The 26,581-nt window shown below is 39.5% G+C and overlaps 1 protein-coding gene across 1 annotated transcript; it reads left to right on the top strand.

Moving 5' to 3' along the window:
- Positions 1-266: 266 nt before the first annotated feature.
- On the top strand, positions 267-26,182 carry LOC119652805 (GILT-like protein 3). The gene is made up of 5 exons (XM_038057129.1): positions 267-751; positions 825-971; positions 17,204-17,371; positions 18,038-18,178; positions 25,819-26,182. Exons 1-5 carry the CDS (start codon positions 662-664, stop codon positions 25,921-25,923), a joined length of 651 nt encoding a protein of 216 aa, XP_037913057.1. The 5' UTR covers positions 267-661; the 3' UTR covers positions 25,924-26,182.
- The last annotated feature ends 399 nt before the right edge of the window (positions 26,183-26,581 follow it).

Below are 26,581 nucleotides of genomic sequence, written 5' to 3'. Positions count from 1 at the left end.
ATCCGTATCTGAGCGAATCTTTTGAAACCAGTTACTCAAAATGATGCCATGCAAATGACGGAGCTCGGTCAGTCGCTGAGCTGCTTGCTGGGTTGTTATTCAAGTTTCATTCACAAAGCTCCTAAGACGCTAGATACTTTTTATGAATTTTCCAGTAAAAGATAGGAAATTTAGTATATTAATGAGTACGTTCAACCGCTGCACCGCTACGTATTTTCTTTTTGCTTATTATAATCCAGTAAGCTACGAAACAGACAGCAACAGACATTTGCCTTCCCTAGAGCTCAACATGTGCCAGTTACATTTTCACAAATATTACTTTCTTGAAATTGTCTATCTGAATTGAGTTCTTATCTAAGTTGAGCGCTCTTAACAGTGAACGTGATAACGAACTCGGGTACATACATATATGCATATTTCTGTATGTATATTCATTAAAGGGCGGTTAACATAGATTCTTGCTTAATCTGCAATTGAATTACGTATAAAACGCGTAGGAAAGCCATTTGTTCGTCAACATATGTATCTTTGGTTTTCCAAAGCAATCTATGATTGAAGCAAGAAGAATTCAGTCATTCCGTCTTGTGCTTTCGGTTTGTGATCACTTGAGTGCCAGTGTCGGTTGAGTTTCGATTCAAAAAATTCGTTCATAAAGTTTGAAATGGGGTTCAGCGTTTCGACCGTTTCTTTAGTGCTGTTGCTCCCACTGGCAATGGTCACTGGGCAAGTACCCGAAGAAAGCCAGAATGCAGTTAAGTCAATTTTGCTAAGTGGATAATAAATTCAATAGAAAACTTGATTTTTTCTGGGTATCTATTCCTCAGGTGGAAAAGCTGCAAGTTCAAGTGTATTATGAGACCAAATGCCCGGACAGTATGAGTTTTTTGCGAAATCAGTTGCAACCATCTATGAGGGAGAAGAATAGGATGCAGTACACCGACCTAGAGCTGATACCATTTGGGAAGGCAATAGTGAGTGTTGAAGTTCTCTCCTTACTTGGTCATATTCGATTGAATCGAAATCATTCCAAATGATCAGACTGCACTAGATACGTACATTGAAATGAAAAATTTCGTAATATATCTCAAGTTGTTAGCCGAAACCTCGTAACACAGAAGAGTGGCATTGAATGCGAATTCAAAATTATGAATGAAATCTTGCATTAAATCGATTGCGTCAATGTGAATTGAAATATGTGATATTTTGCATTAGGAACTGCGAAGAGTGTCGTAACTTATATGTAATTCTGTAGGTACAATCTGTTCAGAAATTAACAACCACCCATATTACAGTCAGTTTTATCTATCTGAATGGTAATGACTGCAAATATTTTCATAATGTTACTTTTATGGTATGAAAGCAAGTCGTAAATTAAAAGCTAAACACATCAGGTATGAAACGTTTTGTGACTTTCTTATGTGAGCAGCTTTGGCCTTTCATACCTAAAGTTGAGTTGTTCATAACTTTTCAAGAGTTGGCTCTTCAGAATACTCGATTTTAAGCTACTATAACTTTGTTAGCAATGGTAAGATGTTCGCCAAACTTTCCAGAATCGTAAATACTATAATCGCTTCAGTTTTAATTAAACAGATTGTGGGATGTAATATACAGTATTTCTGAATTTTTGAGATTCTTCTGAGGGCGCGATTTATTAATTTCTGCGATATGCATATTTCGATCTTAACTCTCCTATTATCTAATCAAAAAGCAATAAGTAAGCCTTTTCATTAGATACCCAACATGAACATGTTTCGGAAAATCGAATATCTCCTCGCTCCGAAATTAAATACCAAACCACGCTACTCCCTGCATAGAAAGAGTTTCAGGATTACAATCATTTTTAAATGAATCGGATGAGACGTAGAATTCCATAGAAATGGAACATGTATGATGTAACAATGGTAAAAAAATCTTCTTGGGGCAATCTGCGAAGGTCCATGATCACGACTTTGACTAGTTGACTACTTTTTCCTTTCCAATATCACGTCAACCCGATTTAATTTCGATAACTCCATCGAAAGATCATATTTCACCTGGGTATATTGAATGACATTTTATATTTCACTCTTCATACGACAATAGCTTTTACAGTGCGATTACTAAATTTTGCCAATCTTTGCATAGCTTTTCGATTTCTTTGAATTACCATTTCAAATATTCCTTTAAGGACTACTTCATTGTCTGAATGGCAAACGAATTTTATCAATGGGTCATTGTAGTTGAATTATCGTAGAGATTACAACAACGACAACCACTCCTTCTTCTTCTTTTTCTTCAGCCTTTGTTCCGTTCACAAACGGAATCGGCTCGTCTTGATCGTTTTCGCCTTTTGGTTCTATTAAATGCCTGATCTGGATGCAATCGTAAAGCTTTCAAAACCCCATCCTGTGTATCAAGCCAACGTTATTTCAGCAGACCTTTTAGTCGCATATCATCGATTTCGATGCTCAAATCAATCTTAGCAAGTGAACTTTCGTTAGCACGAATTACGTGACCATACCATCGAAAATGCCTCTCTCGCAATTTTCCACGACCAGTGCAACTCCATATCGATCGCTGATATCCTCATTTTGGATGTTAAGTCCTTCAGGGTTTAACGTGAGCACCTGTCTAGACGACTTAATCCCACGGTCTTCTTAAGACACGGATTGATTTTGTGACCACAATCAGAGCCCCGCCGAGACAAGCAACAACGGTACCAGTCTATACCAAGTGCTTGGCTTAGCATTCATACTGGTGGATGCAAGACATACCTAAATCTCTACCGAACTAAGCTGTACGGTACCCGTGTTGAAACGCAACACCACGCCGAAACCCGAAGGTCTCTTCTCGATTGAGCATAAACACAACACAACCCCCATGAAACTCCCAGTAGGGGGCCAACCGCAAACAACCGAGCTGTACTCACATACAACGGGAGTTCTCCCGAAGTATGAGAGTCCAGGGGCTATCCTGGTTCCTATGGTACCAGTATACCCCTGTTAAGGTTTCGTGACCAAATTGCTACTTCAGATGAGTCCCCGTGCAGACTCGGGTCTGATCGCCTTGATTAGGCCTTTGGAGCATTCGCCTACTGCATCACGGCCGGCAAGCCAAAGTGAGTACAGCGTCCTCCGGTGCCACCACTATGGAGGTTCTCCTCGCCCACTTGGTTTTGGTTTGGCCGACAGGGTTGCTGCCCCGTCTTCCTCACTGCCACCTCTGAGCACCTCATTTTGGATGTGATCAAAACGTGCCACGCTACTAGTCCAACGCAAAATCTTCGTCTTCATTACCGAAAGACGCCGTTCATTGTCTTTCTTAGTCGGCCAATACTTAGAACCATAGGATGGACGACATTGCGGTAAATTTTAGATTTGAGATGTTCGTTGATATGTGGATCGCCACTTCATCTAGGTTGGGTCAATGCGTGAAGCAACTTCATAACGCAGTTCTCCTTTGACTGATAGCATTTAAATATCTTAAAATCGCTCAGTTCTGGGCAAGTCACTGCCGCTGACAGTAATTTTGCCTGTTTCATAGGCATCGGTGGTCGAAAATCAGTTTTATTTAGATTCAATTTGAAACCGTGTTGCATGAGGCGATCATTCCATTTTTAGACAAGTTGCTCGAAATAATTTTTGCTGTTAGACGCTAGGAAAACACGGTGTCCATAACAAGAACAAAGAGGAGTGGTGAGAGGACCCTTTCTTGATGAACACCAATAGGGACACGAGGCGGTTTTTATACACCCACCATACTTCGAACTTTACTTTTCGGATCGTCGTAGAGCAATTGAACCCAGCGTTCTTCTGGCACTAGATATTGTCGTAGAGCATACTAGATGAGTTCATGTAGCACACTGTCAAACGCTTTCTCTAGATCCAGGAATGCAATGAAAAGAGGGTGTTTCACGGTGTTTCTCCATGAGTAACCGCGCAGCGTGTATTGCATCAGTAGTTCCGTAGTTTTTGATAAATCCGGCTTGATTCACGGTTATTTCAACGATTTCGCGAATACGGTTGTCAAGAATGTTCAAACGTTCAAAAATCGTCATGGTATAGGAAAGTAACCGGATCGGACGATAATTTAAACATTCTGCTGGACTACCTTACTCCTGGGTGTTTTACGTGAGTACCTGCTTGGTGGACTTAATCCCACGGTCTTCTTAAGACACGGATTGATTTTATGACCTCAATCAGAGCCCTGCTGTGACAAGCAACAACGGTACCAGTCGAAAGCAATACTGCTTTCGAGGATCGAATGTCTCTATTCGCTTGAACGCAATCACAACCCGCTTGAAAATCGCACTAGGGGGTCAACCGTAATAACCGAGCTGAACTCACATACAGCAGAAATTCCGCCGAAGTATGTGAATCCAGGGGCTATCCCGGTTCCTATGGTACCAGTATACCTCTGGTAAGGTTTCTTGAACTATTGCCACTTCCCGTCACGTCCCCGTGTAGACTTGGTTCTGATCGCGTTAATTGGGCATTTGGAGCATTCGCCTACTGCATCATGGCCGGCAAACCAATGTGATATAGCGTCTCTCGGTGCCATCACTATGCAGGTTCTCCTCTGCCACTTGTTTTTGGTTAGGCCGGCGTCTTCCTCACCGCCACCTCTGAGCATCAGTTGCGCTGACAGGTGGAACTACTCCAAAGGTCAGCAATGATTATGAAAGTAGAGGATGAACAAATTCTTCAGTTGAAATCTGCTCGAAATTTTCTCCCCATCTATCCATCGCGGCTCGACGGTCGGTAAGCAAAGTACCGTTCTTGTCATTACTGCAACATAAGTGTTCGATATCTGTGTGCATTCGTGTCAGCTTTTGGCAAGTCGATACAGATCTCTCTCGCCATCCCAACTGTCCAGTTTATCGTAAAAATCTTTGTGTGAACCGCTCAAGTGACAACGGTCGCTTTCTTTGCTTTGCTGGATAACCGTATAAGTGAAATCATTTCTTCTTTCTTCCCACGAAATCACCGCCATTTAATGCGCGGTGGGCCAGTGCGTTCCTCAGGCTGTTTTATCGGTGGCTTAATTCGTAGGACGGCAATCAACGGCCGATGTTGAGGTGCGATGGTCTCTTAGGGAACGCAATCAGTGACGGTGGTGAAATATCGGAGTCTTGTGAGAATATAGTCGATTTGCGTTTCAATATTCAAACCATAAAATATAGGAAGAAGATGGTGACTTTTTTCAGCCGATCATCAAATCGTTGGAGATATTTAATGGCATCTTGAAAACCGTCAGAGATGGCAATGTCAACACCGCATTGAGTCTGTGAGCTACCAAAATGGAGAAGGCTATTTTCATTTATACTGCGTTCAAGTTCTAAGTCGCAGCTTTTGGCACCAGATGTTCCCGTTTCTTGCAGAGCATAATGCACATTTTCCGAAGTGCTCGGTCTTTCCTTTTAGGGTGTCAACATTTAGCGTGCACATACGTATTTGTTTTGTTCGGACTAACTTGCTTACGTCCTGACGCCGTCCATGCGTCAAGAATCCTTGCCCATTTCCCGACAGGAACGGGCTCGTCCTGCCGTGCCGACTGGCTTATTACTCGATTCGATCATCTGGTTTCTAACGACATTGTATGCATTTTCTTGGTGGGCCTGCCGCGGGACCTATCCCCAAGAGAGATCAGGTAGGATTTACCATAGTAGAATAACTCCAACTAAACTCTATTTCTCTCTTTTCCTGATCTTAACATTTTATTTTTGTTTTACTGAGGATAGCAAAAAGTATGTTGCCTCAAACCCTCCTCCTTTACCTGAGTTTGGGACCAGTATGCTATGTTAATAGCGTGGCGGAGCTAGATTATGCAACTCCTTGGTGTGTCGAATTCGTCGGTTATTAAGGTTTTCTACAATTCCAAAAATTTACACCCTATCAGCGGGGTATAAGAATTCAATGTAATTCCTGCTCATCTAAAGAGTGTATAAAAGTGATAGAAAGGTATGGACTAACACTGTGCAAATTCCGAAACTTTACTGCTACCAAAACGTGAACTTCAGTTAGGGTAGGAACTCATTCTATTACTACCAGTTAATCGGAGACGGTTTATGGTTGGTTTCTGGAATGTGAGCATGCTTCCTGATAATGCTATCGAGGGCTCCCAGAATGACGAATTGCTGATCTTAAGCGAAGTGAGATAGTGAACTCTCTCTCAACCGCCTGTCACACTGTGCTTTAGTACCATATAAACCCAGGTATAAAAATAAAAAAATTAATAAAAAAAAATCTGATCCCATTTTCGAGAGGATGACGCTATTTGAATGGATGAATGGATGGATAAGATAATTTGTATAGGGTCGAGTTTTGTGGGGCTATACTGTAACCTATTGGTTTACTGCATGTCCTGCCAGAGTTTGGCTTAAAAGATATTCAACTAGGTCCACCTAGTCAAGCCTCTTGTTAGCGTTTGTTATTCCCCTAGCATATTCCTGGACTGCAAAGATGCTGGACAATCTAAATTGAAAAGAGAGACCGTCTTCTTTCCAAAGCATTTTCTGTAAATATATCAAATTTTTCACGTTTTTCTGTTGCTCCCCACTGCAACGTTATTTTGTTTTTAGTTGAATTTGGTACTTTTGTGACTTTATGGTATAAACTTCTGTCTAAAATGAAGTGGTGTATTGAATTCATTTTATGTATTCTTAGATCATCTATTTTGAACCCATCTTTGTACCATGTTAATTGGTTTCTCAGGTGGTGTCTTCCCCTAACTATTGAGGTTCTGCATTTGAAAGCCCTTTATAACTTTGGACACATGAATCGCTGTTCATTTCCAAATTTAAACCGCTGGAGTTACCGCCGAGTCTGGAATGGGACTAATCTGAAATGCCGAAATGCTGATATCATGATAACCGGGATGGCCATCCAAGAACACATGGTCCTGAAGAATTCCGGGGGATGTGTTCTTAGTTCGGTTGTTTATGATTGCTTCCGTTGTGGAAGTTTCAGGTTATCGTTGCCTATATGACGAGCAGAGTTCCTTGGGGCTTTCAATGTGGAGTTGCGCTGTAAAACTCTGGCGCCGTACTTCTAAGTTGCGGAATCGGTCTTACATAGACCACGCATCCATTTGTATAAATGCTGAACCTGTACATGGTATAAACTAGTACCGCTGTGCCAGTCACAGCGGGGCTCTGATTGTGGTCTCTATATAAATCCGTGTCTGCGTTAAACCCCCAGGACCTTCATGTCCATTTCCAGGGTTGGATTTATATTTTCGTGTATGAAATTTCTGCCACAGATCAAACCAGCTTTCCACTAAACACAGAATTCAGTGAGTAAACTCTGGAAGGGCTTGACGTTATACCCCGCCCTGGTTAGTAAAATTAAAAATTCGTCTACTAGCATACAAAGACCGACGCTAGTGGTGACAGAACTCCCCCTGCGGGCGTAAGATAACGCACATGATCTCATCTTATTATAAGAGTACTCAAACTAGGTAGTTTCCCAGAAGTGATAGTAGTAATCTAGATATAGTGCTTCCATACATTTTGGCAGGAGTGTAGGAAATGCAATATCAGCCTCTTGTCGTGCGTTCCTCAACCGGCTTGTCTGGAGTTTTGGCAGAATAATTGTCTTCGAACACCTTGGCTTTGGTTGAAAAACCACTCCTTCGTCCTTGCTTGCTCTGTTAAACACCACTTATTCAGTAAAATGGATTGTATCATTCGTATTTATTTTATAACCTGATTGTTATATAAAAAGATGGTCCGTTTGTTTGGAGGTACGATCTTCTAGGGATGCATATGTTTCTTTTTGGATGTTGTTATGTGGACAGTTTGGACAGCTTGTTGTCATATTTTTAATTCTCGTCGAAATTTATAAGGAGTTAGAATTGATCTTTGATCTACTTCATTTCCTCCGAGTTTGGCATTAAAATCTCCTAAAGATAGTTTTCTGTCATCGGAAGGCAATGAGTCTTAGATTCTTTTCAGGGTATTATAAAATTCGCTCTTCTAAATGTCTTTTTGTCTTTGGTTGAAGCGAGTCATTCCACATGAAAATTTATTGAGATATTTTCGCAGAGTTCCATTTCTATCTAGGGAACAAACGTTGTTTGTGACGGGGATGAGTTATCAGCTCATCGCTCAATCTCCGACCTAAGTAGTCGAAGATTTTCTGTTTTATGGGGGGTATTTGCTTGAAAAAAATTGTTGATACAGCCGTTAGTGTACCTAGTTATACGACTTTGGTTGCCTGAAGTGTGCTGAAAGGCTGCATGGTTAAATCAATAAAAAGTTGTTTTTTTTTTTAACAAAGCGATGATCCTAAACTTCAGAACTGATTCTGAGTGAAATTAAAAGAGGAAAACAGAGTCAGTAGGGCTATGGCTCTCGGGGTCATAAAGTATCAGCAAAACTCATTATATTAGGATTTTAGCGAACTAAATATCTGAAAAAATGTTAACAATGATAACAAACTGGCTTATTTGTCGACAGTAAAGGATATGACAATAATTCACACTGGACTATGCGGAAAATTAGCCGTAAATGGCAGTTTATTACCAAAGATGCAAAACATAACGAACATTTAAACAAGTTTATTCATTGATAATTGTTGATTGTTTTTTAAACAAACTGTAGCTACTGTTCGACATGATAAAATGTTTGGAATAACTTGACCCATATATAGCCGCGCTTATTCAAAACTGGTACTTGTTCCACAAGTTCGTTCAAGACTTACGTATGCTTCAAGGCAGTAATTAGGATGACTGCTTAACAGTATTTTACTGTTCGCTATAAAAAAGGTACAATATTTCAAACCACTTTTGAACCTGTCATATGGTAGGATTAACTACATTATTCAAATATCAAAATCCGTAATTTTTAATCCATTTAAGAGTGATATATGACTATTTGCCGTGATAAATACTCAGACTCTGATAATGATAACACTATAAAAATGTTGACAGCTGGTGAATATTCAATACCGCATTAAATGTCTGGGGTCATATTTCAAACTATAAATATATCCACAATCAAGCAAAAAAGGTAATAATTTAAGACGATGATTACTCCTATCTTATTAGTCTCTTGTGGAAAAACCATAAGTTATCAAAATGAGTCCAGGATTTGTCTGTTTTTGTTTTTTTCTTAAATGGGATCAAGTGGTGGCAGATTTTAATCAGGTCAAATCGCCGGCATCAAATCTACTGATCAACCAAAGCCGATAATTGGCGATGAGATCATTCAGTCCATTGAATAATAATAATATTGGTATCAAGGGAAATTGCATTACGTCCTGAAGAACTATTGAACCCCTTTAATGGTTATAGTGTATTTATTGTCTTTAGTATATCATACTATATATATTGGACTAAACCGAGGGCATTTTTTATGCTCCCTTCTTCTAGGTGTTTGACTATTTCCACTATGATCCTAAAGCACCATTTTCCTAGCGCTTTGGTTCACGAAATTCGATAAGCACAATGGTAAGTTCGGCATATTTCCGACTGCGATGATCCCTGCCTAAGTGCTACCTTCCTGGCTAGTTGACCTACCTTATTGCCTTCTAACCCAATATACCCTGTAACCCGGATTATTTAGACCCTGTTATACTAACCAGGCGTATTTAATTTATGAAGGCACTCCCTATATTCATCTAGAATTCGACCGTTGGTTCTGAGCATTTCGACACGAATTCCTTATCGAAATGAACTTTATTGCCATGCTATCATTTGATATCAGCAAACAACACATTTCGTTTAAGCAACTTTCTGCCTTGCAGATATATCAGCATGTGAAAGTAAAAGGAGTGTTAATCTAGGGATGTTGTTGGACATTTTCTCATAGCCTCAGTGGCACATATCGAAGGCATCCTTTGCTCTTTGTATAACTCCCTGACTGTTGTACCAAGTTTATACCTGCCTGCCCAGATTTCTGGATCATTGGTAATAATTGGCCTTTCTATCGCAGTAAATATCTGCTTTGTGTGTTTTTGTGCACCCCCATGTTCTCCCAGCTATAGATCAATAAATCATCAGAGCTCATGAAACTCTCCTTCAAATATAGTTTTTACGTGCATATTTCAGAGTAGCCTTTGCTCTTGCGTAATTTTCAAATATTCGACCTCTCTTCCCTGTTTAACTTCAATACCGGTGTTCAAGTGATGGCTGGACTACTGTGCTGAGCTTCACCACCAGCTACGAGTAATTTTCCATCCAAATTGGATTCTATCACATAAGGTATCCCCATATTTACCTTATTAATATATTACTAGCATAGCTTTGAGCCGGTATCAACTATATCCAGGATCTCCATTTTTTTAGTATGAAAGTCGTTAGGCAAATTTGTCTGAGAGATACCGGATATCAGTCGACTCATAGCACACCGCTGACCACATAGCCTCCTACAGCGTTCTGTAATCCCGCAGTGTACTCTTACCGTCTTAAAGGAACCGCTCTAATACACTTCCAGGCCCTCTTCAAGTTAGATTGTCGCGCTAACGATCATTATTATTATTAAAGCGAAAATGTTTTTTTTTACCTTTTCGGAGTAGCGCTGGTAAGATTTCCGCCGCACAAGATGATTCCATTAATTTAACATTTTCCATTGCCAATCTTCCTCCAGCTACCAAGCAAAAACTCTTTAGTTATTCGCTGGCTTTATTTTCTTTCAATCTTTCTATTATTGGAGTGTTATATACAATGCAGAGTGTTACTATCAGCCACTGCAGTTAAGCAACCTGAAAGTAAGTTGTGAGAGTTAGGTATACCTTGTCGTGCCAATTTTCGGTAAATCTTCAATTTCGATCAGAACGACGATATTGCTCTATCCTTGGCTAAAACTTTGCATAGATACTTCTGGAGTTTGCTCAATCCCTTCATAAAGTTTCCTGAAATTATACCAATTTGTTTTCCTCTTCGCGTTGCTGTACGTTGACATTGAATTTTTGTTCCTTAATTAACGCCGATTTGTGCTTGTTCCCTTGATGACGTGACTGTTTTAAACAGACAGTTGGCCTGATATATGTTATTAATGACTTTGTTAAACTCTTCCACCATTGTTCAAGTTCTAGTTCCTTCGGTATATCACTGATCATCTCTAAATGAGCGCCTAAAATAGATATTTCAAATAGTTCTTCTGGGATTCCTTACTGCTTGTTCTGTTATAGAAATGCGCTTAATCTCAAGTCTGATTATTTTGTGGTCCGACATACTCTGCCTGATCCTAGTTACGAAAAATGGGGTATTTGCTTATTATATGCTGATTTTTAACCTAATACTAAAGATGAATTCAGGAGCGTACTGACCTTACTTTTCACAAATGGAATTCATCGAGTTGGGATCACAGCCGAAAAAATGGTACATACCTAACTCACCAGTCTAACGATCCAGGGGGATCGGGGTGTCACTTCCTGAGAAATACCCCAATTTCAAATTCCAGTAGTGTGCCTAATTCTGCGTTACTCTTTGTTAAGTGAAAGAAGCAGCGAGAGTCGATGACTCACTGCTGCTCCAGTTGTTCCTCGGCAGAATTGGATTCAAAATTTGAAATACGCTGTACTTCTGCATTTCGTGGTCAGTTCCTTGTGTGGTGTTGGTTTTTTCCTTTGATTGGCAGATTTCTGATGATTTTTTTGTCCACTCTTCAAAAAAATTTACTGCTTTTTAAGGTTTTGTGTAAACACAAAACCTTATTAAAATCGGTTTACTGTCTGTCTGTCTGTCTGTTTGTCTGTCCGTCACACGCATTTTTCTCGGAGACGGTTACAGCGATTGACACCAAATTTGGTAAAAGGGTGGGAACTGTGAACGCTCACGCATATAGTGAGTTACATCCTTTTACGATGAATTTAAGGGCGGGTCCCCATACATGCAAAAGGAGGGTGTAAATTTGTTTTTCATCAAATATAGTCATGTGGGGTATCAAATTAAAGGTCTCGGTTAGTATTTTTCGAAGCCGGTCGTAGTTTTGACTTTTGTTGAAAAGGTGGGGAGTGTGGGGGGTTGAAAGTGGTCATTTTTTTCACGAACCCATTCTTAGAAACCGCCCAACCGAAAAGCTGAAAAAAATTAGGGGGCTGCCACTATATGGTCCCTAGGCTCCAAAATACCCTCCATACCGATACCTGTTCAAATAAAGTTAATAATAGAACATTACTATAATTTTCAGTAATTGACAGGAAAACCCCCCTTAAGTTCACCCTAGAATCACAGAATTTTGCAGCAATGTAGGCTACGGTATAGAGCATCTTACCAAATTTGGTGAAAATCGCACTATTACTAACAAAGTTATACTAGGTCAAAACTGTCGTTAATCTGCAAATTCAAGATTATGAATGCCAGTATCACTTGAAAGTGGTTATTTTCACATAATATATGCATATTTTACGTGCTACATGCTAATGGGGCAAATGCATACTCAAATCTCTTTATAAAAGAAATACACAAAACCTTTCATACCTGATGCGTCTAGCTTCCGGTTTCCCGACTTGTTTCGTTGGTACGTTGGCGAGTAATTCTTAGATAAATTGTTACCCCACCAATTCGTAAATTTAGTTCAGCCCATCATTGAATTTTTCGTTCTCTGCTTAGCTTCCTTATAAACCACTTCATCTTTTCGCGTGTTCATCGCTGCAATGGTGGTCTTCCTTGTAGTTTTTGGGGAAGGGTGATAGTTTTATAACATTCATCTGCATAGTCCATAGCAACTGTGGTCGTCACTTACGTGCACTAATTGAAAGACATAGCTTCCTCTTCTTCGTATCGCTACACTCTGTTTTGAGTATTGCATTTTTTCAACATTTCAACATTCATCTGTCTCGTTCGAATGACCGCATTCTTTAATTTCTTACACCGTCGTCGACTGCACCTTCACATCTTTTCCTTGATTTTACAGTTGGCCTCCTTCGTCAATTTTCCCACGAATATCTTTTTAGCTATTCTCACGTAAAGCAAACGCTGTAGATGACCACCCCAGTGGAGTTTTTGCATTTTTTTTGGTTGAGATTTCTCGATCACTACTAGTTTGTTTTTTCCACAAGCTGGATTCTTGTCAAAAAATGTTAATAACGTCAGCGTATGCTACAATTTAGTTGGACTTAAATAGTAGTGTACCTATGGTTCCAATTGGAAGCTTTCTTGCACCGTGCTAGAACGCTAAACTGGGGAGCACAGGGATAGCCCGCTCCTTGATTCAACCTTGTTTGCGCTGCATGTTGGTGAATATTTTGTAGAAAATGCATTGTAACCACATGCCTCTATAGTTTTCGCAAAACCAGTTTGTCACCTTACTTGTGGATGAGATGTGTAATGCTTTTACGCTAGTCATCTGGTCATCTCTTTTCCTTCCTTATTTTTTTGGATTAGCATGTGGATGGACTTTACCGCACAACTATCCTCAACCTTTCTGGAGTTCCGAAAGTATCTTGTCAATGCTCGGTGCTGTGTTTGATCATAGGCTTTTGATGGCATTGTCGCCATCCAGCTATCCTCCATTCAAAAGATCCGAAAAATAGGACGCCCATATTCCGTTTACCAAATCACGTCTCCTCGTTGATTATGCTCGTAATGTCTTTACAGAGGCTACCTTCTGCTTGAAAACCATCTTTAAGTATTATCCCCACTTTAAATCAGCAAACCAATCATTTTGTTTTCGCCTGCTCCTACTTATTGTTCAGTGACTGACTGCATCTTTAATTTTTATCCAACTGTCGTTGATGGATTCATCTGAGACTTCATGGAAATATGAATTTATTTGATGACATATACGCGTACGATATGGGCTCTTTCTGGAGTCAATCAACGTATTTTTAAGGGTTTTTTTTTAAAACAAAAATTTTTTAAAATCGGTTCAACGTCTGTCTGTTTGCCTGTCATAAACAATTTACACGGAAACGGCTGAGCCGATTCTTACGAAATTTGGTGCGAACCTATGGTCTGTGTGTCTCTTTACTTGCGGCGAGTGGCGCCATTTTGTGTTGAATTTTAAGGAGGGCTCCCCATACATGCCAAAGGACGGTGTAAATTTTTGTTTTAGATAGTCATGTGGAGTACCAAATAAAAGGGTTCAATTAGTACTTTTCGAAACTGATCTGATCTGATCTATATGCTAATAATGCTTATGGATAGTAACCAATATAATAGGCATGTGTGTTCCTGGTTACCAGCGGTTTTAAATTTATATACGTAGCATATACATATCTGTATGCTTTCATGCACGGAGTAAAGCGGAAATGCGTGAAGTTGCGTTAGATCTATTTTGTATGCCCAGACAGTGTGTGTTTATTTAAAAACCTTTATACCCTAAGCGTCCGGCTTTCGGTATTTCATTCGTTTTATTGCTTCCTCGAATTCAGTATCGTTGATAGGTCGGATTGGTATACATGTCGGCAGTGCTTGTGGAAGAGGAGGAATTCTTTCGTTTAAATCTGCTCGAAACATTCCCGTAACCTATCCGTTGGTAAGCAAAGTACCGTTCTTGTCATTAACCCAACAGAAGTGTTCGATATCGTATGTGCGTTGGTGTCTTTTGACAAATCGATACATATCTCTCATCATCCCGAAATTCCAGTATATCATAAAGATTTTTGTAATGACTGTCCGCAAAATCGACTATACATTCACCACATTCATTTTGCGCAAAAGATTTGACTTTAAAGGGGGCTTCGGAAGCATGCCAAAGCAGAGTAGTCACTAAATTAATACTTTTCGATATTGACGCAATCGTTTGTAGCGGCTAAAAAATAATATAGTTAGGACTCAAAATGGGCCAGTAAACGGAACAGCGCACTTTCCTTCTTCCTCGCTGTTCTCAGAACCTTACCTACTAAAAAATCTGAAAAATCATGATTATACACCACTAAAAAATTTCATCTTGATATATTAATATATTTTAGAAATTTTGAGGAAAATCTCTTTTAGATAGACCGTACAGGCAAGATCATTAACATCGGCGAAAGGACCTCTTTTACCCAGGCTTGACATCGGATGTCCGGATGGCTCAAGTGGTTAGAGCGCTGGGCTGTCGTAACGGAAGGTCGCGGTTCAAATCTCGCTGGGGGCAGAGGAATTTGTTATCGTGACTGGATGTCGGACACCAGTCGACTCAGCTGTAAATGAGTACCTGAGTCAAATCAGGGTAATAATCTCGGGCGAGCGCAATGCTGACCACATTGCCTCCCACATTGTACTGTGGTGTACCGTTTCGGTCTTGAATGAAGTGCTCTAACACACTTCAAGGCCCTGATCCAATATGGATTGTTGCGCCAACGATTATTATTATTATTATTATTGACATCGGAACCCCAAATCCCCCGATTTTATCATATATCGACGTCGATATCCCTTGCAGCCATCTGGCATTCTCGCATTCGTTATAGGTTTTTCTGAGTCATGGTGTACCATGCATTCTTTTTCTACCAAAAACTCTTCGAAGGATTCTCCTCTCCTACGCGACAAAAAGTTTGCAATTTTTCCTAGCAAGATGTTAGTAAAACCCAAGATCTCTAAGGAGCATAACCATTGTCTTACCCAATGAAACCATTAACGATAATAGTAAGGTATTTTGAGCGGTACAGTTTTTCAAACCCAATATAGGCTTTGTTGGGTGCCAAGAATTGTGCTTGGATTTCGTCATCATAGGAGAAATTTTTGACGGTTTCAAAATTGTAGTCTGCCGTTTTCATTATTTTCAGTTGACTAGTGCCTTTTGATGTTGTTGTCTTCGTTTTTAGTGCTGACGTTATCACCATGTATATACGCCTTTATACGTACGTAATATGCAACCCAAGACCTTGAACAGCCCGTTCCATCTGGATGAAGACAGTTTGTAACTTCGGACTGGAGTTTCTACTGAAGGACATGAACATTAATGAGGTTGATGTTGCCAAACTCACCCTGTAAACACAGTGTGCCTAATCGTCTGCTGATGTTTTCAAAATCGATCACAACTGTTTTCATTCTTTTGCTGCCTGAGCAAACAGTTTACTCTCCAGCGCATTTTTTGCAATGCAGTGATATGAGCCTTATAAAGTGGAATCCTCATGATTCTTACATAGATTATTCATGTTTTCGATTAATTCGTACAAATTTGCCGACTCCCGGAGTAGATTTTCTTTATTTTTTCACCCCCAATAATTGGTAATACCGATATTACGTACCAAACCGTCTGTTCCTCGACCATAGCAATTATCAGGATTCTACTGTATTGCATCAGAATATCGGCTAGTTGCTTAGTATGAAGGGGTTAAGGGTCGTTTGGTAGCTTTGCGATTAGTAAATTTCCTGGTTAGGGTTGAAAACTTTACGCCAACTTCGAGCCTGGAGGACAAGTTTGTAAAATTTGTCCCACTTTCAAGCGCAGGAACTACAATATTCTAATCTGACTATTGTTGGTTCAGCAGACTTTGTCTACATTTTATGCTCCATCGTTGTCACGCTAGAATCGATAGTACCCTTTGGTCGCCACAATAAGGTTTTGCGTGAAACAAACGGCTGGACCAATTTGGTGAGAATGTGTGGTCTATGATTCCCTTTGCATAGAGAGGTTTGTAATTTTTTTTATAGAGGATATAGTCATGTGAGGAATCAAATGAGAGGGCTTGACTAGTATTATTCGATACTAATCCCATCTTTGATATTAAGTTAAATGTAGAGGACTATGTGCCAGAAAAACAGGTAACATGTATCGTTCTCAGAACTTATCCAAACGAAAAATCTGAATAAAATAACAATGGTGCATACATACGAAATCTATGCCTCAAAACATATAACAACCCGATATCTGCTTAAATAAAGTTCATCATATGATATTACCATGTTTTAGTTTGAATGAAATCTAACTATTATTAGCAAAGTTATAGATGGTCAAAATGTGGCATTTCACTTGAATTTATTGCACTTTAAGACATGGCGTATAGCGTCATAATCATATAAAGTGAACTCCTATGAACGGCGGAGTTGGAGTTTGAAAATACATATTTCAAGAAATGTTTTGCATTTTTGGGTGTGTACGGATAGGAAAACGTGCATAGGAAATTTCTTACATAAAATGAACACAAAACCTTTCTATTCGAAGGGTCCAGCTCCTGGTATTCCCACTTGTTTTCATATAATTTCATTATAAGTGTGATTCATCTTCACCTTTTTCTTTTTGTCCTGCAAAATTTTTAAAAAATTTGGCATTTATCCAATGTGGAGCTCTAAACTCCAGAGGAAGGACTAATCCGTTTGAATTCTTTTTATTATCTATTATCTATTCCAGGTTTGGAGAGATGCGACTACAAAGAAATTACATGTCCAATGTCAGCATGGGGAACCTGAATGTGTGGACAACGCTTTGCATGCTTGCATCTTAGAAACATCTGACTTCGAAGTAGCTTTTGATGTTATTGTTTGTTTAATGGGAAGCTACACTACTGAACTTCAAAAGGTATGATATACATCCAATTTTCCTTAAATATTAAAATCTGAGTTAAACTATACTAGGAGCACGATGCAGTAATAATAATTAATTGGTAATCAATCAATAAATAACTTTTCTATTTTTTCATCTTACTTCAAATTACGTTTAATACAACCATCGACTCAGCGATAAGTTTACATTGTTAATAATAGTCGTTAGTTGATGACACAATATATATGCCAACTATCAACTCAGTCACGTTGTTCAATGCCTATAAGTTGTTTGGCCGAATGGTGACTAATCTGCTTCGTAGTTAGCCTTGGTTTGTCCGGTTCGCAATCAATATATGGAAAAATCAGCTGATTAACATATAAATATTCGCGTACAGACAGTACAGGAATAACTACAAAATGTTGAATGCATTCATAAAATATTGAATCTAAAACTGGTCTTGGAACCCATCACTAGCCGTGATTTGAATATACTTAAACCTCCCTGCTCCTCTTCTAAAGAGTTGCTTAGTTTTACAGGAGCCTAGAATATAGCTCCTCATAAGATCATACATTCAGGTAGGAGAAATTTAAACCGAAATAGGCAATGAACCATAATAGCATTTATCAAATTATGTTCATATGTTCATGTATCCAATATCATGCATTTATTGAATTATTACTTTTTTTTTATATATTTTAGTGTTCAGAAAAATACAATTTGAATTTGGACCCAGTTAACGAATGTGTTGCAAATCGTAGTACCGCCGAAATACTCGAAAAGTATGGACGTCAAACAGCAGAAATCGATCTCACTTTTGTGCCATCTATAGCTCTTAATGGAGTAAGTATAATCATTTTTATAAAATCGTTTCAAAGATTCTTGGCAGATTGAAATAATCACAGAAGGGATATTACTCCTCTCGAATAATGAATAAAAATACTATATATAAATATATATTTGGCAGCCTTCTAAGTTGAACAAATGGTTCAGATCAATACTACCTTTAACTCAGGAACCGTACTCTTGAGCCCCTGCGAATTTTATAGACGGCTTGATGCCCCTGTCCCTGCAAAAGCTCTAAAAATGTTCTACCCCCTGGCAGCACAGAGCGTACGTTAGCTTTAAACTATAAAGAAATGAGCATGTCAAATGTAATCAGTAACTATCTATTTAAAGCAGAAAAGAGGGAACCTTTGATATCTTCAATTTTCTTCAAGAAGAATTCGTTGGTCATTGAATATCCCGAAAAACTGGGACTCTCTGTCTGTTTGGCTGAGAAATAAGGAGCTGAACATCTAATTGTACATGGTTGCTCTTCACTCCTTACTTGGTGTAGCGCGTCACCTACACCTATAGGCTATCGTTTGCATTTTTCTAAAATGCGCCTTAACTCCCCCCAGAACTTTCTGAGAGGCCTGCACACCTCGTCTACTGATCTGCGGCAAGTACTCTTGGGGTGGCTCGTTCGTCGGATAACTTAGGAGAGTGGGTTCCAGTTTATGGCGTAGCCAACGATGGAGTTGTCGTCCCTTCCCTAATTTATGACCTATCCACTGTCACTTCCGTATTTCGATCACATCGCCTACCGGTGACAGGATCGTGCGATGATCATGGTTTCTGAAGAGAAGGATATCAGACCAGTATACTCTAATGATACGACACAAACAGGTGTTCACAAGGGCTTGAAACTTTTGAGTGACAATGGGAGTCGCGTTCTAGGTGCTATTCTAACATAGCAACACAGAAAGAACACTAACACACAAAGGTCCCAACTTGATCTTGTGGATGAGATAGCTGCATTTCCAGATTTTTGACATGCATCGAGCGTCATTCAGTTTGGTGCCACCATAGGCAGAAACTTGTTAGATATGAAGATTAATCGACACCTTCGATATCAGACTGCGAATTGTCCAATTAGTCCAACTCTACTCGTCTCTATTTCCAAATTCATAGCCGTTTGGCCATCGTCTATAATGCATGGTGCCGCCCAGTATCAAAATACCTATTTTCTACGATTTTGCGGCAGATTCCACCATTTCAGATAGGATATCCTCTAATGCATAGCCGTTGAACTGTCTTACATTTCCACTCTGATGGACCTATCATCTTCTAACAAAGCACCAACAGCGAAATTCAGATTTCAATTTGAGATTATGAATCCAAGGAAATTCATCGACCGACCTGAGTAGAGTTAAGGAAGGTTTTTGGTCACTGAAAATAGGATGCCTTTATTGGCGGCGGATTTCTCTAGGGAAAAAATTGAATAAGATCATATATTATGATATCATATGGTGATAATAATACAATTGAGGCATTTGGCAACCAGACTTGTCGGTTTAGCAACGAAAGGATCAGTTTGAGGCGCAGAAGACAAAACCTTGAGTAGCTGACTAAAGAATATTGTTTAACCGTCTAAATCACAAAATTGCTTCCATCGCGAAATGACGGTAGATGTTACTAGAGAATTACTGGTAAGACATATTTCGTCTCTTCAAGTTCCTTTCTCATTAATGAAATGGATAGTTATGGCAAATGCGAATACGAACTAAAATCCCTTAATCTAAAATCTTCTAAAATAGGTATTTCTGAAAAGAATGAAGAATCATCCTGAAAGCAAAGAAGTGAATTTACTGGGTTTTCCCCGATATCCTTTTTACTTCTTTCTCTGATTTGGCAGATTAAATCGGTACTTCGCCTCCTGCGTTTTTATTATAATTAAACGTTTAAGAGGGCGCAATTCAACGCCTCCCTCTTTCTGGGTCAATACTTGATTAGTATGTCACGGCAATCTCGCCAAATTATTAGGAGATCGTGCCTTCCCAATATCGTACAGGTAAAACAGAAAACCTCCATGCCCATTTAGAAGTTGGGTTAGAACAAAATCAATCTTACCAGACTTTCCATTGAACCACGGATCTAAATTACTAATGAGCGGCACAGTACATTGCCCTGTCCTTCTTCACGGACAGCCATCTCTTTTAAGTCTTTTCACTTGCACTTATAGATAGCTTATCTTCTTTAGTGAGAAGGACAACGGGGATCACTACTGCGATCACCACCACAGCCGGTTCTGATAGGCGAACGCCACTCACAAAGCTCTTCTGTGCTTGGTTAAGGCATTTACGCTGCACCTTCTTGTTAAGAGCACCAGCCCATACCTTCCCGCCGTAGAGCTGAACATAGTGCCCTGGTAGATATAAGTACTCGAACATCGCCATTAGTCGACTTAGGGCCGCTCCACCTACACTCTGGCTCACTACTGCTTTGATTTGCTCGAAGAAGCTCATTTTCTGGCATGTCGTGGCAAAAGTTTCGCCTGCATAGCTCACAAATTGTAAAAGCTAGTTTTATCTCTGCCTTTACATGTTGCTCCAAAGTTTCTTCTCTAGAATAACTATTGGATATTTCAGGTCTTCCGAGAGTTATTTTTCCCATAACAGTTGGTTTTATGGGAAACTCTGTCTACCTGTCCTTCTTTTCATCCTTGGAAGGTGAAAAGGATCAAAACTGGTTGCTAACTTCTGATATGCAGAGACCCTTACTCACTAAAACCCACGGGGCTGCCATAAAGTATCGTATCGCGAGGCTGTATCAGTTTTTCACTGAGGCTCGTTGTAGCACTTTCCCTTTATTGTTTTCTTCGCAATTCTTCCTGTCAGTTCCCTTACAACTTGGTTGAAGCCAGCGTCCAGCATGAACTCCGTAATATTTTCGGGTATAAAGCGCCTGTCTATGACAGCCTTCAATCAAGTTCGATGAGCAGTAAACCAAATACAAATACAACGTGCTTCACATTCTCGGCCACTTTACCACATGCTGACTGGTCGCAACTAAATCGATGTACGTAAGCACGATAATCTCCATTTCCACTTACGAACTGTGCCAGCTTAAATTCAATTAATTAAACTAGTAATTCCCTGTAGTTTTTCATCTCTCATATCGCTTCATTTGCGTAGATGTTAATGTTGTTGAGGCGTTTTGCAACAATTGTTATCCTGATATCATCCGCGAAGCCTATTGTTGTCACACTGTTAGGAAGCCGTAGCGGCCATCATACATAATTAATCACATAAGTGGACCTAGAAAAGGATCCTATTGCATTATTGGGAATATTCGTTCATGGTTTTATATGATTCCTTTGTGAGGTTTGAAAGATGATAACTTAATGATCGTTGTATTCTCTTGGCTGACACGCCACTGCAAGCCCTTGATTAGAGGATCACTGGCGAAGTTGATATTTACTACACTACTCAGAATGTCTCCAACAGTATTCGTCCTCTGGGATTTTTTCTGTGCTATCCTATTCTTTTGCCCATGATTTAAAGTCACCGGCAATTAATTTGGAATTGTAACGGCTAGCATCAATGGATAGTTTCACTAGCAATGACGTGAATTCCTCTAATGTGAGGGTGTTGCGTACCAGCTATAGATCTATACACCTCCTATCTTAGCATGGATAGATTCATCCTCTAGATGTTTTTCTGCATCCCCTATAGCTCGATTTACGCAGCTCCATATGGCTGCCTTGCTGTTTTTGTTCGCAATCCATACTCCGCTGACAGATCCTCGTATTGTATCACGAAAGGAATATCGACATTGCTTTCAAACGCGCTCTGGGAAAGTTGGTCTTGGGCCGCTTGACAGTGATTCAGATTTAGTTGCATGAACCTCATTTGAACTTATTTGTGAACACCTTTCTGGACATTGGGCATTTATTGCATCCTGCAATGTGGTGCTGTCGTTATTTTTCGTTTCCACGGAAAACATGCATTTGGGCTTTCCGTTGCAGTCCTTTGCAAAATGGCATCACTGGACTCTGATGACGGATCCGTATTTTGTCTGTGTGTTACTATACGCCCTCTTAACTCGTAGCACATTAGCCTCACTCATTGGTTGTAGCCCTATTTGGGACTGCCAGGCTTCACAGATTTCAAACTTTGAGGTGACCTAATCTAGGTCCTTACATCCATCACCATCACCATCGTTTTGACCACCACAATATTACCTAGTGAAACTTTGATTTTTTTCCTTCATTTCCATCTTCACCAGCTTTAGCTGCAGCTCTAGCAGCAGGTGGTTTTCAAGTACGTCTTATCTGTATGACATTTCTACTCACATAGTCAAATGGGTAACTATTATACTTTGACTTTGCGTGAGATTTCCGCCGATGTCAGGTCGCTTATTTTTATTATTCCGACCTGAATCTCTTTTGTAACCATTTCTTACATTCTACTTTCGTCCAAGTAGAGTCTTCGGTGCGGTTAGTCGTTTTTTCCAGATGGCCAGATAAATTTCCGTTTTCTAACTTCCTAGGTTCGCTGGCATCGGTTTCTCCTTTTTGCTGTTCCTTGGGGAAATTGCACTTCTTCATTTGGATTTCTTTGCCAGTCATTGTACATTTCTTATTTCCTTATCATTTTGAAAGACTTCTTTGCCAAAGAACTTTTTAAGAAGAGATGTCTTCAGTATCGTTTGTGTTGTTTCTGCAACCATCGATCTTCATATGCTTTCGTGTCCTCTTTAGTTTTGAAGTAAATTACCCTGATAGGTTTCACTGCTTTATAATCGTGTGATGACACATGCTCCATTAGATTCTAGATCATCGATCCCAGTTATGAGAACGCGTCTCTTTCAGCTTCAGCAGTAGCCATACTGCTATTCCGCCACGTGCACCTCCGGGTCCTAAAAAGTAGTCTTTTTTTCATGGAGCCATTTACAAAAGTATAGAAAAAATCACGAAAATATCATTACACAGTGTCTATGCTCTGAAATACCAATGCCCATATCTACTCAAATAATGTTAATAATAGTATATTACTTTAATTTTTCGTAATTGAATCGTGGAATTCTGACATAATATATGCATATGCATATCGAGCAAGGTACAAATATTTTTATATGTAGAAAAAAATACACAAAACCATTCATACTTGAAACGTCCAGCTTCCGGTTTCCCGATTTGTTATATTATAAATGACACCTTTGTGGTTTTATTTGAAGTTGTTGAAAGCCGGTCAACTTAGGCACCAGTAATCTCTGCATTAATCCAACTAACTAAAGTATCATTGATATAACGCTCTCCGGCGGCATCACAAAGTTTTTGGAAGAAAAAACTCAGTCAATGTCCATGAAAACTTCCATCGCGTACTCGTCTTTCAAAGTTATGTAATCTATCTTGGAAACCAAAAAAAGAAGAGCAGATTCACAGGACATTTACCGGGTACAATCATAATGCCTCCTGGCAAATGTAACGCTCAGCCAGTGCTTCATTCAAGTCGTCATAATTTGTTTGCATTTGCTCGTGTCTGGCACAAGAGGTTTCGCGATCGGGTTTTGTTGTAGGTGGGCCAAATCCTCCTTGACTTGGCGCAGGTGGTGAGCCTTCGCCATCTGAGGTCCGCGGCTGCTAAGTAGTGGGAGTAGATTCCACGGTTGAGAGTCGTCAATGGGACAGTCCACCGAAGAATTTCTAAGAGCAAACTACTGCCTTCCCAGTCCGTCAGCCCACGCATTCCCCTCTACGCTCCTATGACCGGGAGCCCAGATGAAGGTGACTTTGAGAGCGCCGCCCAGATTCTTCAGCGCGGTTTTGTACTCCCCCGCCAGCTTAGGGGATGTCGCCACTGAGTACAAGGAATTAATTACCGCTTGGCTGTCGGTCAGAATGGCTATGTTACGTTTGGGGCTTATAACATGCCCCAGCCATCGACAGGCTTCTAATATCGCCAGTACACTGGAATACACTGGCGAATCCTGGGAAACCGTTCGACTTCAATGCACTGTGCGTAGAAAACCCCCGCACCGACTCCATGTCGTAGCCTTGCAACACGTCGCCGGTCTTCTAATCCCCCTTGGTTGCACAGTATACAGCGACGTTTCTCGTGAAGTTTAGCTTACTTGTGGCGTAATCCAAGGGGAAGCGCAGAGTTCCTGACGTACTTCGCCTAGAATGTTACTATGACCTTAGGGCTTTACTGTCCAATATTTGGGCCTCCGTATTCTGACAACACTGCACGCCACAGAGAATTTAGGTAGATAGATATTTTGACACCTACAAGGAGAATTTTGTGTTTATTACATTAATTTACCTATCATGAATGAGTAAATTATCAAAAAAAAAAATACTTTCTAATACGGGCCTTTAGCTGGGAGCTCCATCGATTAATCACCTTACTTCTGTACACTTATCCAAACGTCTGCAGCAATTCAGATGAGTCAAATCCCTCGTTTTTAGCCATTGGATTTTATTGTGGGAAAGGGGAAATACAGAAGAACCCACCATCCTCTATAATCAATAGTACCGGCAATTTATTATTTTCTGAACTAACTTATTTTATCTTCTTCAAAATAACATCCATTTGAAGCAGCGCAGCGATTCACCCACTTGTGCATGCACCGCTGGTAGGCCGCTAAGGGGATGGCCTTCAGTTCTCTCGTCGTATTATATTTTCTTGGGCTCGTCTTCAAAACGCTACTCGGACAATTGTTGACTTGTCCCCATGCCAAACTTGTAAACCACCTCTCATCATAAGTAATTATTTGTTTCATGAAAGTCTGGCCATTATTCGCTTTAGGAAGCATGTCCTCAGCAACCAACTGTCGATGTAGTTTTTGCATGAAATTCAGGTTTGCTTGTACGAAGCACATCTTATACGCAAAATTTTCACCACGATGTGCTGTACGTTCCATATGCAAAGCAATCTCTCTTAGACTGGCAAGGTGATTTTCTAGCACCATTTCTTTAATTTTTTTTTATATTTTTGTCCACGTTTGACGTGGATAGGCGTCCGAAACGAAAAAAATCGTCTAACAAAGTACGGTCACTTTTAAAGTCTTTATACCACGTATACGCCCGACTTTTCCACAGAGCAGACTATCCAAGCAGCATAAAATTTCAAACAAACTCTGTAGTCAACTAAACTATTCATATTAAAATGGGACACAAGGTTGACTGAAGACACAAAAGTTGACTGATGTAAGCAGATGCCAGGCAGATACTAACGATGCAGAGATAACAGCCTGATTTTTTCAGAGAGTTCATATCGATGAAAAGGACTGTTCAACTCTAAAGTCTGTTCGATTAAAATATTGGCATATATGTCAATTAAGGTGGGACCAACTCCGAGAAAAAAAAACAAACCGAGATACATTTAGAAATTCGCGGTACTTTTGGATCGTAGGGTATATTTAGGAATTTATCTGCTCGTAAATATCTAGCTTTGTTCTATTTACAATTTACACAGTGGATTAATTAATGAATTTGTTTAAAAAAGCTCTTCTGTTGTGTCTCTGTTTGCCCGAAACGTTAGTAGTGAATTGAATTATAAAACCATACACCCGAAAGATTATTTCAGTAAATTGAAACACCCACAATTTTTTATCGACTTCACAATCTTCAATTTGCCTTAAATCGTTTTACTTTAAATTTATTAATATTGAGTGTGATAAAATGTAACCTTTTAATTTTCTTTTATTTTTAGAAATTCGACTACTCCGAGCAAAACCACTTGCTATATAGATTCGATGCCAAATTTTGTAACGCTTACGAGATAAAACATGGAAAGAAATTGGAAAACTGTCACTGACGAAAGGACAATAAATTAAAAAATGCTGGAGCCAAGTTTGCTATATATGGATACATCGCTATAGTGTGGAACATTAACTTTTTCGCTATTTAAATTTTCAAAGTATTTCAAGTTGGCCTTCATTGTTTTAGAAGGTGACAGTCGTGCAATATGTAAAATATTGTAGGCGTTTTTCAGTAAAAGATGCCTTTCCGTACCAAAACTAAATTTTTCTGTTTTAAAACTCAAATCATCAAATTCAAAAAGCATTAATTATAGAGACAATTTGTTTTATTATTGAAAAAATTATTGAAAATTAAGTTTGCGAATATGAAATTAGGATTCAACCTCTTGTTCCATTAAATGATAACGTCATTTTCGTTACTCTTTATACCATAATGCCTCCTCCTACTGCTGGGAAAATTATTGACATTTCAATATGTAGATTTTCCTAGTGATTTGAAAGAAAATAACTGCTTAACTGATTCAGATTCCTTCTGATCCTCCTACCGTTCAAAACAAGTCAACCATTACAGAAGGCTGTGGATTGACCGCTGACCAAGGAAATACGCAAACTAGTTGCCAATCTTACTCGTAAATAGGTTCAGTTTATAGTCAATTGGCTCAGCAGCTCAGTAAGTCTAATATTCCTAGCGTTAGCAAAATGAAACGAGAAATT

Source organism: Hermetia illucens, chromosome 3 (assembly GCF_905115235.1).
Source record: "Hermetia illucens chromosome 3, iHerIll2.2.curated.20191125, whole genome shotgun sequence".
In the NCBI taxonomy this organism is placed as follows: domain Eukaryota; kingdom Metazoa; phylum Arthropoda; class Insecta; order Diptera; family Stratiomyidae; genus Hermetia; species Hermetia illucens.
This window is presented reverse-complemented; position numbering and strand designations above follow the sequence as displayed.

What these genes read in the sequence shown, in the direction of transcription:
- LOC119652805 (XM_038057129.1), top strand. Translation starts at nt 662, where the DNA reads ATGGGGTTCAGCGTTTCGACCGTTTCTTTAGTGCTGTTGCTCCCACTG. An exon ending in TACCATTTGGGAAGGCAATA is followed by an intron (nt 972 to 17,203) that starts GTGAGTGTTGAA and finishes TATCTATTCCAG; the next exon opens with GTTTGGAGAGATGCGACTAC. An exon ending in ACACTACTGAACTTCAAAAG is followed by an intron (nt 17,372 to 18,037) that starts GTATGATATACA and finishes TATATATTTTAG; the next exon opens with TGTTCAGAAAAATACAATTT.